This window comes from Austrofundulus limnaeus, unplaced genomic scaffold, assembly GCF_001266775.1.
Source record: "Austrofundulus limnaeus strain Quisiro unplaced genomic scaffold, Austrofundulus_limnaeus-1.0 Scaffold35, whole genome shotgun sequence".
Taxonomy (NCBI): Eukaryota; Metazoa; Chordata; class Actinopteri; order Cyprinodontiformes; family Rivulidae; genus Austrofundulus; species Austrofundulus limnaeus.
In genome coordinates, this window is record NW_013952437.1 from 2,596,489 (window position 1) to 2,615,696 (window position 19,208).

General features: G+C 38.7%; 1 protein-coding gene across 5 annotated transcripts in view; it reads right to left on the reverse strand.

The window, feature by feature from the left end:
* Nucleotides 1–19,208, reverse strand: part of cacna2d2a (calcium channel, voltage-dependent, alpha 2/delta subunit 2a) — a gene marked incomplete at its 3' end in the record, with an annotated part of 182,855 nt that overhangs the window by 69,022 nt on the left and 94,625 nt on the right. For all 5 annotated transcript variants that reach the window (XM_014006325.1, XM_014006323.1, XM_014006322.1 and 2 more), the window contains 1 exon segment: nt 12,906–12,965. In XM_014006325.1, the coding sequence (XP_013861779.1) occupies nt 12,906–12,965 (60 nt within the window).

Here is a 19,208-nt window from a genome sequence, read left to right on the forward strand (position 1 = left end):
TCAAATAACGAAAGGCCAAAATTATTTAAACCACATTACTGAGCTGTCAATAATACTAACTATTAGAGAAAAATAAAATATATCAAGTATTTAAAAACTTTGGAACAGTTTTAAAAGATAATTTTTAATGTTTATATGCTTTGAACATTGTGAAGAAATCTCTTTCCTCCACTGATGGATACTCTGCCTGTAATTGTCCAAGATGACAAAGGAAACAATAGTATTTAAGCCATCTGGTCATGAAAAAGAAAAAGAAATCTACTGTCCTAAACAGTGAAGGTTACTAAAATGTCTCCTTATAACATCAGTAAAGTCAACCAGCTTACTGGAAATTAAACTCTTGGCCTGGAGGAAAGAGAAAGCAAGAATAGGAAGAGAGTTATTGAGCTGAAGTGAAACTCAGATAAAGGAGTGCATGATGGAGGCCCTGGGCGTGGCCGCTTCCCTCTTTCTGGCTCTCTCATTGGCATGCTCTGCATCTTCGGGCTTCTAAGCGATTAGGGAGCTGCTGAGACCGTGCCATCCAAGCATAGCTTCGTTTCTATGTTCATTTGTATGCCAATAAACAAATGTGCCCCCAGATTAAAGCTCCAATGCACAGTGCAAATTCAGCAAAGTAAATGACATTTTCCATGCACAGCTCGTCGGCGTCGTGGCCCCTGCAACACTCACTTTTAAAGACTGTCCGAAAGATGGGCACAGAAGAAAGAAATCGAAAGAAGRAAGTCTAATTATTGTGAAATTTAATACAGCATTCTTAAAAGATGGTTTTCATACKCAGCGGTTCTATCTCTTGCCCTCAATTTTACCCATCAATCTGCAATTTCCACTCTTTACTCTCTCTTTGTAAACATCCTGCAGGTCTTATTATTTCTTCTCTCTCATCCTCCTCCTCCTCTTTTGCTGTTYTCTTTTCTATCTCTGCTGGGCTGTCGATTTCTTTCAGCGCCTGACACATCCCCTTTGCGAAAAGCAGTTWAATCAGTCTGTGAATATTCCAATCCCGAGATAAGAAAAGACGGCTTTGTCCTGCTGCACTCTGGGTAATGCTGTTCTCCATTGTTGGCTGACAGGGCTCCATAGAGGAGCAGGTTTTAACGCTGATAGCATCTTCACCCTGCGTGGACACAATGGCAGATAAAAAGCCTATCCGTTGTGACATACACATGCCAACATCCCCCAAACAAGCCACCATTCGTATCATTACAGGAGAAGCAGGAAAAAAGGTGCTGCRACCCCAAATAAAGGCGTAAGATAAACAGTCCATATTACAACTATCAGTGAATTCCTACGGGACTTGATAGAGCAAATGCAGTTATTATCTCGCTCTGTTTACATTTAGTAGCTGCAGTGGCCAATCATGTGTGTGCTGTGTCTAGACCAACACACACTGCAGCTTCGTATGACACAGGTGGTCCACTTATCTTCACAAAATGTTTTCAGGTTCCACTTTTCTTTCATTTCAATGAGAATTTATTTTTTCCCYCTGCTAGTTTATAGAGTCCTGAAAAGTCACCACCCCCGCTCTCTCTATGAGCTGACCAAGTGCCCAATCAACAATCAGTGCCGGCCAGAGGAAACCTGTAATTTTGGACCCAGCAATCATTTCCATCAGATGCTTTGTTGTCCTTCACAATGAGTTGAAAATTTAAATGACAAAGAGTACTCTGCTTTAAGATATCTGCAGACAGCTATCAAGGACAGCAGGGACACGATGCATCGTGAAAAGTCTAAAACGCAGACAGACCTTTTTTCGCAGTGTCCAAATAAACAGCCGTTTACAAAGTGACAACCTAAAGCTGCTCAGAAACATCACATCCCCGTATCTGGCTGGTAGACAAAAATCATTAGATGCCACTTAAACCCTGTAATATAAGGATTAGTATATGTAAAGTGGCTAGTTTTGTCATTTTACATTTAAACTGGTTATCCTATAAAGATCCAATAACAGTGCCTAAATCCTCCAAAAATCATCTTCTGCTAGTTTCAATACATGGAAAAAATATCAATAAATTTAGATTTAGAAAATATTTAAATACAACAATCATATCACTGAAAGTACACTCCAGTCCATATTTACCTGTTTTGTGATTCCACTCTGACTGGAGGGTCAGAGAAGAAGCAGGTTTACCCTTTAAAATGACATTTCATGGGTGCTGGCCATGTGGTGAAATGGGAAAATCAAGGTCTGCAACATGGCTCACTGGATTTCTCTGACTATTGATTCCCATCTCCTGAGAGGCAGAGGGATCGATCAGTGGGATTTAGACATGGGGCCCAGTTTTTAAACAGTCTCTTCTCGAAAGCAGACCATGTCACAGCCGACAAAACTTCTCGACAGGAGGCTAACGGATGCACCTGAACTTTTATTCTCTGTCCTCTTTTCTCATCTCACCTACCTCATTAAATGTTTCTTGAGACATTAGGTTTTTTGCCTCTGCAATGACTTATCAGTAGGGATGTCCCGATCAGATTCTCAGTATCGGTATCGGTGGGAGATATGGTTATGTTTTGAAAATTGGGTAGAATCGGATTTAGTCATGTGATCTGCCGATCCAGTTTTCACAACAGTTTTCAGCATCATCATGCTTTACAACTGCTGTTAAGAAGTCAAGACACACACAAGTGTGCAACCATGTCCACAGTGTGGGAACACTTTTCAATGAAAAGCAATGATGATGAAACTGCAACTTGCAAAATCTACAAAGTGGATGTTTCTCTTGGTGGGAACAGCAGGGCTCGCTTTAATACTACCAACCTTGCCACTTGGAAAGAAATAAGGAAATAAAGCTATCTGATCGGTATCGGAAAGACCAAGCATTAAAAAAATTGGATTGCATGGAGTTGCAATTGGAGCCAAAAAATCTGGATCATGACATTCCTACTCATCAGTGGCTTTTTTTAAAAAAGAGGTTTTCAAAACCATGGTAAAACAGGGGTATTACAGGAAAATTATGCAAAAGACTGATAGATTTTTATTTGTATTGATCAATGAATGTATGTATGTATGTATGTATGTATGTAAGTACCGGTATACATATTTTTATTTAAATGTTTAGAATATTTTTTAATCAATGTAAAATAATCATTTTTATCTAATACTGATTTAATTGTGATTTTAGAAACAACAGCAACTGCGTGAATCTATTTAGTTATTCCAGTTTTGACGCACAGGGTAACCCCCTCACGTCAGTTATTGACACACTACATCGGGTCTTTGGGTTGGGGTCCATGGTTAATACCAGGGATCAGGGTTACTGGTTAATTTTAGGATAGTGAGGTTAAGGATAGGATGTCTAGGGCTAATAAAAGTTAAGTTTAGGGTTTGGGACAGTTAGTTGTCGTGCATTTTCTACACTTTTCAAAAATGTGACAAAGGGCTCCTCCTTGTTCTAATCTCGTCAATAACTGACCCGACGTGTCAAAACTGGACGCAGAGGGAACCTGGACAAGCGTCAATATGTGACAGGTCGGGAGTGAGATTGCGTTGACCAAACACWATGTTTTACAGTTAATCTCACAGGACTTCCCTGTTTGAGAGCAAAGCCACCTGGAATAGGTGAGGTCCCTTCTCTTTCTAGCCATAATGTAATTTCCAAAAGACGTGACTCAGTTCTTAAAGAGTTGTTAAAACTGTTAATGAATGCTGGCCAATTGCCAGTGATCTGCAATCCTGAGTTCTTGGCCCAGCATTGAGAGGTTGTGGTAAACCTTGCATCTTGCAAATATTCAAGTCTAATTCTGAATTAGTTTCCTGTGTATAAATCAGGTTTGCAATTGAACTATTACTTTCAAGAGGAATAAAAACAGTAGAAAAGTAAGAGAGAACGTAAAAAGGACATTTCCACATTTTTGAGCACCACCTCAAATAACAGTAGCTTACAATCAAGATACTAAAATGACCAAACTGCTGGATCACTACACCAACCAAAAGTATGTGAACAGTTTTTTAGTTGTAGGAGATATATCATGCTTTTAAATCCTACTTTTTAATATTTAAATCATTCATTTTGGGGTCTATAGAAAGTAAAACTGCAACGCTTTGGTCTGAATTCCTCCTTATTGTAACTCCACAACCCCTCTTTCACCTCTTTGCTGAGGTGTCTCTTAGATGAACTCGTTTTGATGCGGTCTCTTTAAATCCAAACAAGATGCTTCACATCTTACTCCCTATTCTAGWTTGATAGAGGGGTTTATGACTATATAGTGGTGAAAAAACTCTTTTTTAGAAAGTAATTTTAAAATRTCAACAATGGAAGAYTTGTCCATCCAGCCTTACATGTTGGAACCAGAATCTGACCCAGAGGCAGAGGAAAATGAAGATGACAAAATTGTAGTTGGTAAGTCCAGACTTAATTTAGAAGTTCCATCGCAAAAACTGACGTAAAAGTTCCTAAAACATCATAGAAAATGTAAAAAACAGAACAGGTTGAGGAGTTGACYCAAACAGAATATAAAGATATCTACTTAGCATGGAGAGAGACTAAATTTTATTTTTTCTGCACTCCTAGAGACTCCAAGTACACAACAAAATGTATTCAAAAAGAGGAGTTTGCTTCATATATTCCCTTAAATAGAAAAGTCAGGAAAGAAGATTCAGTCAATCTTTGACATTTACAGTCCAAATAAAATCAATAAAACCGAAATTTTGTCAATCTAGTTTAGTAAAAACAAATCCTATTTTTTAATATAAAGCTTCAGTTCAGTTGCCATAGATCATCATTAAATATTTCACATGGGGAATAAACTATTTTGAATGTGGTTACATTGAATAATGTAGGAGTCTTTCTCCACAGTCCCTCCTTATTTACTCCCTTTTGCAGCGGTGAGCAGATGGAAGTCTGTTTGTCGGTTCAGGATTCAGCGATAACGCTGTTTATGACTTCTATTACTAAGCTCTACCAAAAAGGAGGTGAGAAAAAAATGCATGCAACAAAAAAAGATGAAGTTTATTTGAGATAAAAAAAGTGCCTCTGTTTATCTATGTTTAGAATACATATTTAAAAAAAGAGTTGCAGCACTATATTCAGTCTATTCCATTTAAGCCACTGCAGGAGAGACGCTTTTGAATTTTAGTTGCTCTGATGATGCTGATACAAAATGGTTGACAAAAATATTTTTGTTTAGAAATGCTMCACTCAGTTCTAAACTAGCCAACTAGTTCCAATTTGTAAATCTCTGAATTTTGACCCATTCTAATTTCTATATGAAGACAATAATTTAATGCTTTTTCCCTTTAATTCTGGGTATTTGGTGTTCACTAAGAAACATTATAGTTGTTTGTTATAGGACTATCCAGTTGTAAACTAGATATTTATTTCAAAAGCTTCTCGTTTTATGGTTGTTCTGGTGAAATAGGTCAAAATTTAGCATAAAAATGTACTAATGCATTTTAATTCATGTGTCCACCCAAATGGCTAATCGCTCAAAAGTTTAGTTGCTACAGTCAAACATATAATTGAGTTGGGAAACATTTTAGGAGATGAAACAAAGAAATTACCATGTAGAGAACGCAGGGTGATAAAACAAACTCTGAGTGTGTGACATCCCTTCATTTCTGTCTATTTTAAGAAAAATCTGAATTTGAATCTGTCCAAGGCAGCCTTCATAAGATTAATGTATTCTGTGGATAATGGAGCTGGCAGCCTTGAGGGCTGGGCTGAGAGTTGCCACAATAATTCTCACTCATTTTCTCTGAAGGGCCAATTATGTCAAATAGAGGAATTATGACAGGAGCCGAACTTGGACGAGTGAACAAACCCTTGCAACTCTCGCTTGTATCACTTCAGGTCATGCTACACCTCTTAGGGAATCTATTGTGACTTCAGGGCAGGAAACGCGGCAGGCAAACTTGCAGAATGCATCCTCTATTGATTTGCTTTTCTTTGCAATACAAGGACATTTGCGATACCTAATTTAAAGAATGCCCAATGGATCACTGTGGGCTACACTTCTACACTGTTGAATATAATTTTTTTAAGTGTTGTAGCACCAGGTCGCCGTTAAACGCAGAGAGCCAAAGGAAGTCACATGAAAACTGCAGCGTTATGTATGAGAGCAGGTAGCAAGATGGTTAGAGAAACGAAGAGAGAAGAAGAGAAAGAAAAAGGGAGATTGTTGTCCGATGATGAAAGGCTTGATTGATTAGAGAGTGATGATTGCAGTAAATGGCCTGGAAGATGGCTCCATCTCTGTTTCCCGTTTTCTCCATCTCTTATACCTTCTTCCCTCACTCGCTTGCTTTCTCCCTCCCCGTCTGTGGCTCTGTCTGCCTCACCCTCTTCCCCCTTTCCCTGGTTTCATTATGGCAAACCATCAACAGAGTGCCCCTCTCTCTCCTAATGGCGCAGCTATTAGCACTAATGCATTTCCAACGTACAGCAGCTGCCACATCACAATCTGAATGAAAGCACATGTCTACCTCCGATCTCCACAATCTCGTCCTGTCTTTCACCCAATCCAATCTCGTGTCTTGGTTCCAACGTGTTACGCTTCATGTCAACGCCTCTTCATCTATGTGACAGTAGTCATCGTCAGAATCTCTAGGACGGGAGAAAAGAGGCTGACGATAATGTCACTGTGATAATATTGTTTATAATAATGACCAAACAGAATCTTTCTTTCTGTAAATTCTGCATGTGCTCATCTTTGCAAAACTGCAAACTTTGAGACTTTAATAAGCAAAAACAGAAGCCAGATGTTCGACAAACATTTCTTTAAATCCTTAAGAGCTCTGTGAACAGACTGACACAAACAACTTCAAATCTACAGTCATTTTAAAAAGGTAGCTTTAAAGCTATAAACTATTCAAAATTATACGGCAAACTTCAAGTACATGTACAGCTAAATTAGCATAACTTAGAATTTTGTTTGTCTGAGTACTACATGAATCCTTTTAGCATTTATTTTCTACTACTTCTGTATGTTTTTGACCTTCATCAGCTATACAGAAAACTACCTGCCGAATCTTGTTCATATCTTCATTTGGAGCTGTCAGACTGTGGACCTGAAACAACCTGGGTTTCCTGTCAAGTCAAGTAATCTTTAATATCCCCATGGGACAATTTGTGTCACAACCAACAGAAACAAAAACAATCATCAACCACAAATACAGTAAAAAAAACATAAAAAACCATCATGGTATAGGTGTAAAAACTACAAACACACAACAATCAACAAGAAGTATTTAAAATTACAACAGCAGGTAAAAAGGAGTTCTTAAATCTGTTGGTTCGACATGTTTTTACAGCAAATCTACGTCCTGATGGTAAAAGAGAAAACTCTGTGAAGAGGGGGTGGTTAGGCTCAGCTAAAATTGCCAAGCTTTCTTCAAGGATCTGTTCCTATGGAGAGTAGTGATGTCATTTAATGGGACATTAGCAATTTTACTGCAAAGACTGACAATATGATGTTGTTTTTTGTTTTGTTTTTGTTTTTCTATGTCAATAGCCCATACCAGCAAATAAAAGAAAAAGTAAGAACAGATTCAATAAAACATTGCATTGTATTCAGCAAGTCTTTTGGTTGTTTGATTGGATTTACACAAATAGAAAAACACGTCTTTTTACATGAAATGTCGAATCAAGATTGAGTTTGTTAGAAAAGTTTTAGAAGTTTGGTTTTGATGCATTACCTGTTTCTGAGTTTTCAAGTTGTTTTCATGTAATTTAGGTCCACAGTGTACTGGGACATCCCGTCCAGTAGGGATTCCCACTCTGAAAGACCACGGTGAAGTTGGTTGTAGGTTGGATATTGGGTATTTCTGCTCCAGGAATTCAGCGTTTTCCTCCCATCTAAACCAGTTCAGGCAGTTTGATTTCGGGCATCTGCTCTCTGTCTGCTCGCTCCTCCACTACACACAGTGGTTCGCTTAGGGGCCATCGATAAATTACCAAACTAACAACATTTGAGAAACAAAAATCAATAACTTCAAGGTTATGTAACCCAGTGACACAAAACTAATGTGAAGTTGTTTCACAAAACAGGACAGATGATGCACAGTCCTTTTTTATCTGATTTTAAGTTTTTAAATAAAGTATAGATAAATATTGGGTCATATGACCCACGAGGGGCTCAGTTAGCTGATGCCTCTCAGCAAGAAGTTTGCAGGATCGAATCCTGGATGGGGACCTTTCTAGGKAGAGTTTGCATGTTCTCTCTGTGCATGTGTTGGTTTTCTCTGGGTACCCAGTTTCCTCCCACAGACCAAAAGTATGACTGTTAGGTTAATTGGTAACTTTGGATTGTCTTTGGGTGTGAGTGGAAGAGTAAGGGTTTGTCTCGTTTGACTCTGTGGCCCTGTGATGAACTTGCGACCTGTCCAGGGTGTACCCCGCTCCACAGTTACTGCAGGATATGGGCACCAGTGACCCCCGTGATCCTGAAAGGAAGAAGCAGGTAAAGGATAATGGATGACCCAAGTGTCATGTTTGAATAGTTGTTGAAGCCAAGCTCCAGTTGTTAAGCTGCTTTTTAAACTCTTGTTAACATGTTCTAATGTTAATTATATAATACTTACCCCAAAGTTTTCATTTGGTATTTTGATTATTCTACTTTATTAGTAAAATGAAGTGAATATTCAGCACTGAAACATTTTTTCTTCTTACTTCTCCACAACCTTTTAGTTGTAGATGGAACAATGAAAATGAATCAATAAATTGTTTAATGATACAAAGGTCTTCCCACGAAGAATAACTCAACACACTTTGACACATAATTCAGATTTGCTTTATTGTCATTCAAACATAACATCAGGGATGCAATGTAGAATGAAAATTGCAGTTAAGAACACCCATTCAAGAAGAACACACATGACAAAAACATGGGGGAACAGGTGACCAGGTCATGCGCAACAGGGTCACGCTACCTTTTTGCAGCTGGGAAATGCACAATAGGAAAAATGAGTTTAAAAATTTGCTCTGATCTTATATTTATGTCAGAAACAGAAAATCATTCGCACAAAAAAATGCACTCACTACAGAGCAAAACAGCTGGGGAKGGGAGGGAGCTAGGTCWGGTAACACATGAGGTGGGGCGGGGTTCAATGGAGCCAGTGACATTGAGGATGGCTCTCCGTGCCGGAACCCGACCCGACCCACCAGAGTCCACGATGTTACCGCCTCTAACTCGGTTCACCAGAGTTCAGAGTTTCCTCTCCTTGGCCTTGAGTTCACAGGCCAGGTCCAACACGGGTGATGGGGGTGCAGGGAATCAAGCCCGTGTTGACATATCATCCTTGGGGAGTTGAGATAGCATGGCAGTCGAGGCCAAGCAGCTGGGAGCCGAATAGATAAACACAATTGTTTTGGGACAAAGCAGCCTTGAATTTTTCTGTTGCTTTTAATGCCTTAACTGCATCTCTGAAGTGGTGGGAAAAACAAAGTTCAAATAATCCGAATAATTCTCACAAATAGTCCTCAAAAACTGCAGATGCTGGGCTCTTTAAACACCCTCCCAGCCTCCAATACCAGGAAGATGCATAACTGATGTTCTACTTTTTTTTCTCCTGGGGAGACCGCCCAAATCCCCACTGGTCAATCACTGAGCTTGAGTCTATAAACGGTCAGCTTCTCGCTTTTTGTAAAAGACTCCTACTATGAAACTTTTGAACCTGTTACAAAGCAGAGTGTTACTTTTAAAATGGTTCTGTGTCTGGGTATTTAAAAGAACAAAACAGTATCATCAATTTACTAACAAATTCGGTGGTTAAAACAGGGAATAATCCTCAAGAAATATTGATCKGTGAAAATGTATTTACTTTATAAGCCACTAGCAATAAGAGAATACTCTGTGAGAAGCCATTAAAAGGTTGCAGCATTTTTAAACACCCTTTTAATCACATCACCCAGAGAAATGCATTCTGGCTTCCAGGAAAGCATTTAACATAAATTACATCCTAAAATTTAAGAATATTAAGCACTGGTCAGTGCTCCAGGACCCAAAATATGTCTCAAGGCATTGAGGGAAAAATGAGACATTAGTTGTTTGTGAATATTTTCCACAGATAATGCACAGCTTTGTTAATATTTAGTTAACAAAATAAAAAAGAGACATATTTGACTCAAGGATTTTTTTTGTCCCTGTTGTAAAGCAGCACTAAATCCACTGTGTCTACTTAGGACAGCTCTGCTGCCAAATCAATAGTCAAGTGTCACAGAGGGATGGACACCTGACCTTGAGAAATCGGCGACAATCTAACACTTTAATGTCTATTTCACACACCATTTCATTCCAATGGATTTAAAACCCTAAACGACCATCTCAACAGTTATGATCAACATTTTCCCATCCATAACGTCCAGCAGCATGGTTAGACAGAGGCTTTGCAGTTAGTCCGAGATAAGGCCTGGGTAAAAAAAAAAAAAAAAGAAAAACAGAAAGAGTAAGATCCTCCCATTGCTTTGGTAACAGCTGTGATGGCAGCCGCTATGAGGAACAGGCGTGTCATTGAGCGTATATGATGTCACCAGTTTGGTCGGGCAAGCAGATGGGCTGGGCCAGGTCTAAAACCTGTCATTAATAAACGCATACCATTAAATACCTGCGTGCTGAAAGTCACAGCGAAAAGTTTGTCCAAACCTTGCCAAAACATGTACAAACACACACAAAATATGTTCATAAAATAAAAAAAGACTCCATCTCTCATGAACAAAAACACATTTTCTTTCCATTTGACAGACTTCTCCACCCACTAGTTTAAGATGCAACACATTTCTCCTAATATGCCCAAAGAGCATGGGGGCTTAATCTAATTAGAGTGTCAGTCAGCAGAGTGTTCAGCCAAAGAGAAATTAGGAAAGCACAAAATCTACAAAYATGGAGGAGAAAAACATCATCTTGCAAGGATGTGGCATTTCTAACCGCACCACTAAATCCTCCCCTCACCACCAACTACCACCTTTTTGTGATATTTTTTAATAGGTTCACCATTGCTCCTGCTGAGATTCATTACCTGGCCTAATTATAAAGGCAAATGAAATCAGCTCAATACATTATTAATTGAGAAGCACCATTGGGATTCGTTTGCAGCATTTGCGACAATATAGTATGTTCCGACTATTTTCATGCCTGATTAAACACACATATAGATAGGAAGAGGGTATATGAGTGAGGAAGACTATAAAGCCAAGGAGCGGATAGGAAAGAAAAAAAAACTTTGAAGAAAAAGATGGAAAAGGACAGAGCAGAAAGAGAGGGTAAAGGTTTCAGGAAGGAGGGATAGATTAAAGAGAGTTCTGCCTTTTCCACTTGAGGAGCTATTGATGCTATATTGGATGCAGCTACTTATGAACAGGTGCGCTGTGTGTGTGTGAGGACTGTGACCCCGGCTCCACTTCCTGCATGGCTACACATCCGATTGAGGTGCACTGGAGCCAGGCAGAGAGAGGCAGGCATCAAACCTCCTCGGGCCTAAAATGAAGGGACAGCCCCCCCCCCCCCCCCCCCCCAACCGACCAACAGGGCGAGAGGGAGGGCGATGCAGCCCAGACGCCATAAGACTACAACTTCAGAGTGTAAGCAACCATGAATAAAAATGGACTTTGCAGAGAAGTAGGGCTTATAATTATTCGCTTTAAATCAGTTAAAGCCCTTTCTCAAATATCCCCCAGGAGGCACGAGGTTAAAAATCCATTTGTGGGAAGTGTACCGTGACAGTGAGCTCGTCTCCCTGGAGACAGAGTATATCACAGCAGGGAAAGTGTGTCCAATGTATATAAACCTAGCTTTTATATTTATGTATATATACACTGTTAGATCAATGGCAATTGATGACCTTTTCTGTGTATTGAAACGAGACAACAGTCTGCTTTTTTTAAAACTGCTCGGTTATAAACTTTGACTACACAAGAAGCATTTGTTGCTTCTGTTTAATGAATAAATGTGGTTCTCAGCAGGAAAACTAGGTGCGCTCTTAGACTCATAATAAAGTTTTGATTATAACACAATTACCACTCAATCTTAACCARAGATGCAACATCTTCAAAAGTCATCTTACAGATCTTGGACTTTTTGCATMAGTTGTTTGTCTCCTGGACAGAACTGTCAGGTCCGTCAGTCCTGGATAAACTGCTGATCAGTTGAAATCTCCACCAAGTGCAGATGTTTGTTTAAAACTGATTGAAGTAAAAGTTAAAGCTCATTTAAAACCTGGAGTAGGATTTCCAGACATTCACACCTTTAGGGTGGCATTAGGATTATGTAAAACACAGGAACCTAGATACCAGAGATTTAAATAAAGAAAAAGCTTAAATAAACTGAAACCACAGTTTAAATGGATTTCAAAGTAGATGCAAGTTTTTAGTTGTTTTCCATAAATTAAACGAAGGTATCAAAGAATGATCTGTTTACTTAAAAAACAAGAGAAAACACCCCAAAATCTCATTTATATGTGTCTTTTAAAGTTTGTTGATTAAGAGGCATTGTCAAGTTAAGCATTTTGCAAAAAGTCTGTTTCTATGAAATGCACTTTATAAAATACAACTAGTGAACATTTGTTGACCATTTGAATGTTTACCACTTTTTTGACAGTCAATGGAGCACAAAGRCACGTGCGGTCAGAGTAGCATTTATTTTCCTGGACTGAAAGAGCGAATCATTAATATTTTAAAAGGTCAACTGGAAAAGAATGCAAAGTTCACATTTTATGGCTATATAACAAAAAAAAAGAATAGCTTTGATAATACAATAGCATAAAAGAAGCAGTTTTATAGAGATGTGTGGGCTATAATACGATTTAATATATTTTATACATAATCTCTGTGATGCTGATCACATTGTCATTAAAGAAATCGTTAAACTGATGGGAGGCTGGTGGTGAAACGTTACGTTCATCTGTTAGGTGAAGTTAGGGAGGAAAAAAACACAAGTCCTGAGGAGGAGGAAGAGAAGTAAGTATCCCACTTTACCTTCACACCGTCCTGCCATACGTGCTCCTTCTGAAGCTGTTCAGCCTCCCTCGCCAGTTTCTACAAGAAAACAAACAGCACAAGTCAGCAATGAACTTTTAGTTTGTGATAAAAATAACACTAGTTCACTTTTCTTTAAAACATCATGACACAGATTATGCTTTAGAATATTACAACCAAAAAGATGAAAAAAAAATTCAGATGCAACAGATTTTTCTCATTTACTAAATTAAAATGAACGACTTAAACAAGCAAATGGTTCACATTCATTATGTAATTGATCTTGACATTTGAAGGTTTTCTCTCTGCTGCTGTTTGTCCATAATTATAGATGACATTAACGTAGAAGATAACGCCAGCTTTGATTTTAACTGCATAGCGTTTTTTATCCCCTATTTTTGTTTATTTAACCAAGAGGGTTTCATTGAGATAAAAGAACTCTTCTTCTAGTGAGTCCTTGTCAAGATAGTGGCAAATGTAATAAAAAAAGAGACACTTTAAAAAAACAAACATGTATACATTAATTCTACTTTTAGGACTGTCTATAGATGAAACTACACTCCATAAAAAAAAGTCAGTCTTTAATTTGGTATTCTCTAGACACATGAAATTTAGAAATCAATTTACAAATAAAAAAATGTCAGAAAATATCATTTAACAGATTAATAATAGGGAAACAATTCACTCAAACCCAGATTTGATTTGATTATTGATTTGAAGTTCATAATTACAAATATTTTTATTTATGCTTTTCAACAAATGAATTGTAGTCATTGTATAACCAAATAGGTTTCTTTTATTTTAAGATCAGCATCTTTGTCGTTATATCAAACAGTAACTGTCTGTAGTCTTAGTAACATAGAACTTCAAAAACAAATGAAAATATCACAAATACTTTTGTGGAAAAAGTTAATCAAACTGATTTTTTCTCRAAAGACATAACTTACTGTTAAACTATGAAAATGAAATCGAATAATACATTTCTATGAATTGCTTGACATTTTATGTAATTATATTTGATCATGAATTGATTTTCGATCAATTGTTAAATTACTAATAAAAAAGAAAAGAAAAASTGCCAATATGGAACAGAGAGCAGATCATATCTCACATAAAAGTTAGATTGGTGCATTATAAAAAAGCATTTTACATGTTAAAACTTACAAGTTTGAAGTTTTGCATTGTCGTAGCTCTTTTTCATGTGGCTTCAAGGCATAATAAGTTAGTTTTTTCCTTATTTTGTAAAACTGGTTTTACAACCACTGCACAATAATGCTGCATGAAATGTGCTTCAACTCTCTAACACCATTTACTGTGATGTAGTTTTAGTACGTCCCTGAAGAAACTTATGTAAAAGCTGCTCACGTGGGAAGTCATCCAAGCAGCATTGGGCTTTTGGAGTTTCTTCTCTTCTCCCTCCCTCCCTCCCATTCTGTGCTTCTGTATCTAGGTTTCCCTGGGCCTCTAGGGGGCGATGTTATTTTTGTCCCAGATTAGTGAGATCGGCCTCAAAATCCCAAGGCTCTGAAATTACTAACCCCAATTTAGACCCCCTTTGCTAAGGCGAGAACACGTTCATTTGAAGCGGAGGTACCTGTCGCCTGCTTCAGCAGACTTTCAATTTATAAAAAAATAAAAAATAACAACCAAGATATAAACTCTCATCATACGAGATGTCCTATTTCTATAAAGAGCTCAGCCACAGAGACAAAACTCCTACTTCTAGTTTGTATACAGCTTCAAGAAGTCCAAGAATGTGTGAATTCATATAACTATGTTAAAAGAAGAYGTAGACTATTTCCACTCCATCTGACCATTCACCCATACACACTGAATTTATTCACTTGAGCGCTCTTTGATCACCACAACAGCAATTAATTTATTTTCCAATTACACAATATGTACCTAAAACAATGGACCAAAGGCTCTGATCTGTGAACTGAGCGAGAGCCCATTAAGACAGTAATTCTGCAGCTTTTTATTAAACAGGATCAGCTCTGCTAAAGTGCAGCGAGCAGCACCATGGTGGTAATCTCTTAGTAAAATTATCAACATTACACGTTTCAGTTTGGGGTTTTAAACCAGTTAAACAGTACAATTTGAAATCACTTAGTCCTATTTGTTGTTTTGTTTTCTTTAATTCAAATGCAAAGTTCTTTTAGCGGATGAAAAAAATAGTTAACATTATTCACTTGCTATATTCTGGCAAATTTAATCTGATGTTGTCCCTTTGGAAATCAATTTATCTCTTATTTAGAGGCCAGTATTGTATATATTCAGAGCCATGTTTCTCCAGCTGTTTCTCTCCAGGTATTCTTTTCCAACCACTCCCCACAGAGGCCACAATTTCTCAGGGACCTCATCTCTTTCATAGTACTTTAATGAAGTCCCCTCCTCCAGAACCGCCATGTGTCTTCATGTGCCGTTTCTTCCTTTTTTTTTTTTTTTTGTTGGCCCAAAAGACAAACAGCCAATGAATCAAAGTGAGAGATGTGGGAGGGAGGGGGGCAGGGATATATCATCTATGCTGGTGGCTGGAGCCCAAGCAGCTTAGAGCACTGGATGAGCACAGTGAGATCAGCACAGAACAACACAGATAAGCTCAGTGGAGGCCCACACAGCACAGAAAATAACGCTGCAGAATAAACAGGCACAAATATAACAGGAGAGTCAACAGTATAAACTTCAAGCTCCAACATTACAGTAAATGTGYTGGGCAGAGGAGGGTATGAGACTGATGGAATTATCACCTTGAGCAACAATATCAWAAAGCCACAGAAAAACTATAAAATACATTATATAATCTCATCACTGTTATTTAGAAATAATTAAATATTGCTTTAATAATGCTTGACTGAAAAAACATGCCTACAAAAAAATGAAATAAGTCCAGYTGCATCGCTTCAACCTACTAGACTTGTGGATTTTGCTGCCAGGAATGTTTTCATCAGCTGAGTTTATCTTCTATATTAAAAAAGGGGAAAAGTTTAGGGCGATTCTCCCCTCAGCCATCAAACGCAGCTGACTGACAGCTCGCAGCAATAAGTCAGGAAGGGGGAGCGAATCTCTGCATGGCATTAAAAGGAATTCAAACAGCAGGAATGGTACAAATGGAAAAAAATAGTGGTTTGAAACCATTTTTAAGACTGATACCTTGAGACCAGAAAATGACCAATGGTCAAATGGACATGTTGCATAACAAATTTTCTGTAATAGTCACATGAAACGACAAAAGGGTCTCTGCTGTACACAGGGAGAGCTTCTTGTTGTGTAGGCAGAGTTTGGAATTAAAGGCAGAGGTTCTTGGGTGGGCGGAGTTTGGCAAAACCATGACTGGYCAGTTGACTTGTCTTCTGGGTCAAGTTAAAGAGGAAGTAATAGTAAAATTATGAAATAACATTTATCCTGTCTGGATTGATGACTAATATTAATATTCATTTAAAAAATGGAAATCTTTTTCCAGGTGGGTTAGGGCTGTTTTGAATGAGCCAAACACTTACACATCCCTCCTCAAGTAYGGTGTTCAAATTTTGTGCAGCTAGCACCTTCCTGTCTTGGATTATGACTGTGGGTTATGAGCCTTCATCAAGCCCCATCCAACACAAGCTACGTTTACATGGACATAAGTAATCAGATTAAACGGCTATTCGGAATAAAAATGCGTCATGTAAACACCCCATTCGGATTATTCTGACCCGATTCAGCTCGATCCGAATGAATTTGTAATCGGAATGAGAGAGGTGGTTTACGCCGATTGATAATCCGAATGACATGCATGTAAACACTTACCGGTAATCCAATTATCTTATTGTGATTGTGGAAAACTGACTGACTGCGCATGTCTGCTGACTTTCATCCAGCGGTTTCTTCTCCTTTGTGGAGGGAGGGACAGCAGCACTGTTTCCAGCAGCACAGAACTTTTCCTCCCGTTCTCTCATTCAATAAAGAGGGAAGACACAGCCTGCGCCGCTTCGCAAATAAAATAAAATAAAATAAAATAATTTTTAAAAGTCTGCGCGTCACCTGCAGCTCAACCAGGGAGTGCAGTAACGTCTAGCACTCAGAAGCTCTTTATGTTCATGACGAAAGTAGAAGTTTTTTTTTTCTTTAGGGAAAGTAGCAACTGTGCATGTCAGTGCTTCTATTGTGAATATAAGCCTGGCGCATGTAAACACTCATYATGATTGGATTGTGCCCATGTAAACAATCCATTCTGATTATTTAATCTGAATACATTTCAATCCGATCAAAGAATTTTGTGCATGTAAACATAGCTATAGTCATTCTGACCAATCACATCTTTAACTAACTATGCCCAKAAAAGTCAAACAAACCATTCATGTCTTGGACAAACTCCTCTCACCAACAAGAAACTCCTACTTAGTGACTGGAGAGAGCCCATTCCCTGGAGTGGTGCAATGTAAAATAAATAAATAAATAAATAAATAAATAAATAAATAAATAAATAAATAAATTAATTAATAAATCATACATGCAAACATTGTACCTACGTGGTTAGGGTATACAAGCACAAACAGCCAGAAAATGAGCAGCAGCATGCTATTTTCTTTATTTTTGAAGAATTGTATTTTAGTCACACATTGTGAACTCACGGGGCAAGAAGTCAGCAGAAAAATAAAAAAACAAAACAGAAAACAAAAAGCTCAGCTTGAGACGATTAGGATCTTTAATATTCATAACCGTTGAGTTTGCTTTGTTCTGGGGAGGGAGCAGTTTAATCACTCAAAGTCATGTTATTTCTAAGGGGATGACAGCACACCGGGGACGGACGGCGTCATGCTGTGGCGAGCGCCGACTCAACACTGGTCCGCCTCTGTGATTGCTGCAGTCTGTTAGGCCCCTTCACTGAGCATTAACTTAAAGGGCACTCGACACACCGCATTGTCGTCCCTGTGATCTGCGGGGACCCTCCAAAACAGCCCCACAATGTGGGTGTTTGAGTGAGAGGGCACTTGAGAAAACACGACACAGACTGTACATGTGATTGCAGCTTTGAATTCGGCACTCAACACGTTCCAAATGAACCCCCTTTGCTCGGTCTCCAGGAATGCTTGAGTCACCTTGGGCACCAAAAGACTGTGAAATGACTCTACCGGGGTCACTTAACCTTCCCAGAGTGACTAATACAGCAGGGAGAGACCTTTTTGGTGGATTTTCAATGATTGGCTGCTGTGAACAATGACAGTCACAATAGCTGGCTACTACTTACAGAATTTAGAGCTGTATAAAATATATACAAATAAAACACCTTTCATTACTGATTTATAAAAATCAGATCAAAGAACCAAGTTTACCTCTTTCAAATTAGAACGAGAACTCGTGTCTTTTTGTTGGTGATGACCTCATGTCGCATTAAAAGAAGCTGTTTTGCCATGACCTGAAAACCCAGTTCAAAGTGCTGAAGTAGTGCAAAGAAATGCAATGTCATGCAGCATTTAGTCCATTAGGTGGCAGCAGACGAAGCATAGCGGCGAGCTGCAACAGCAGCCAGTGGAGCCTGTCAGARTGAGAGCAGTCTGCTTTAAGCTCTTCATTCTGTCTTCTCCACTCGGCCGGGATTAAGGCCAATCATAGAAATCACTGAGTCAGAACCGTCCCACAATAACAGATGGAGGGGGACTTTTCACTCCAGAATTTCAAAAACATCACAGACAAACTGACTTTGACGTCGCCTCGCACCCTCGCCGCCACCATCCCCTCGGCGCCGCCACCATTCCTTTATCTCCCCTCCTTCGCCCGCCTGTTTTATCCAGCCATCGTACGCCGTACTCTATTTCTGTCCATCTGTCTCAGTTTACTGCCCTCAAACTTTCTGCCTCCTCTAATGCCATATTAATTCCCACAACACAGTTACAACTTCAAAACAGTTTAACTGACTTCACAGAGTGCAGGGCTCGTTTGTAATAAAACGAGAATGGGAAGAATATTGGAAACTTTAAAAAGTTTTTTTTTAATCGCCTGAAGTATTATACATATAATTGGAAGGACCATTTGAAGAGCTGCATCGTGATATTTTTAATGCTCCCTTTAGGGTCACTAAACATTGTAAAAGTCCATAATGGGGCGAAATAATGACCCCTAATTTCACATCCCTGGTTGGTTTATTACCCGCAGCTGGGAATTGTAGTCCTTATTAGCCAACTCCAACAGAAGATCTGCATGAATGGATGGGAGACCATGTCTTTGTTCTAAGATCCAGAGCACCCCGAGGCAGACCCGCTTGCAAGAGCTGTGCGTGTACGGCTATTGTAGCATGTGCTCAGAAAATCCCCGCCTTTGTTT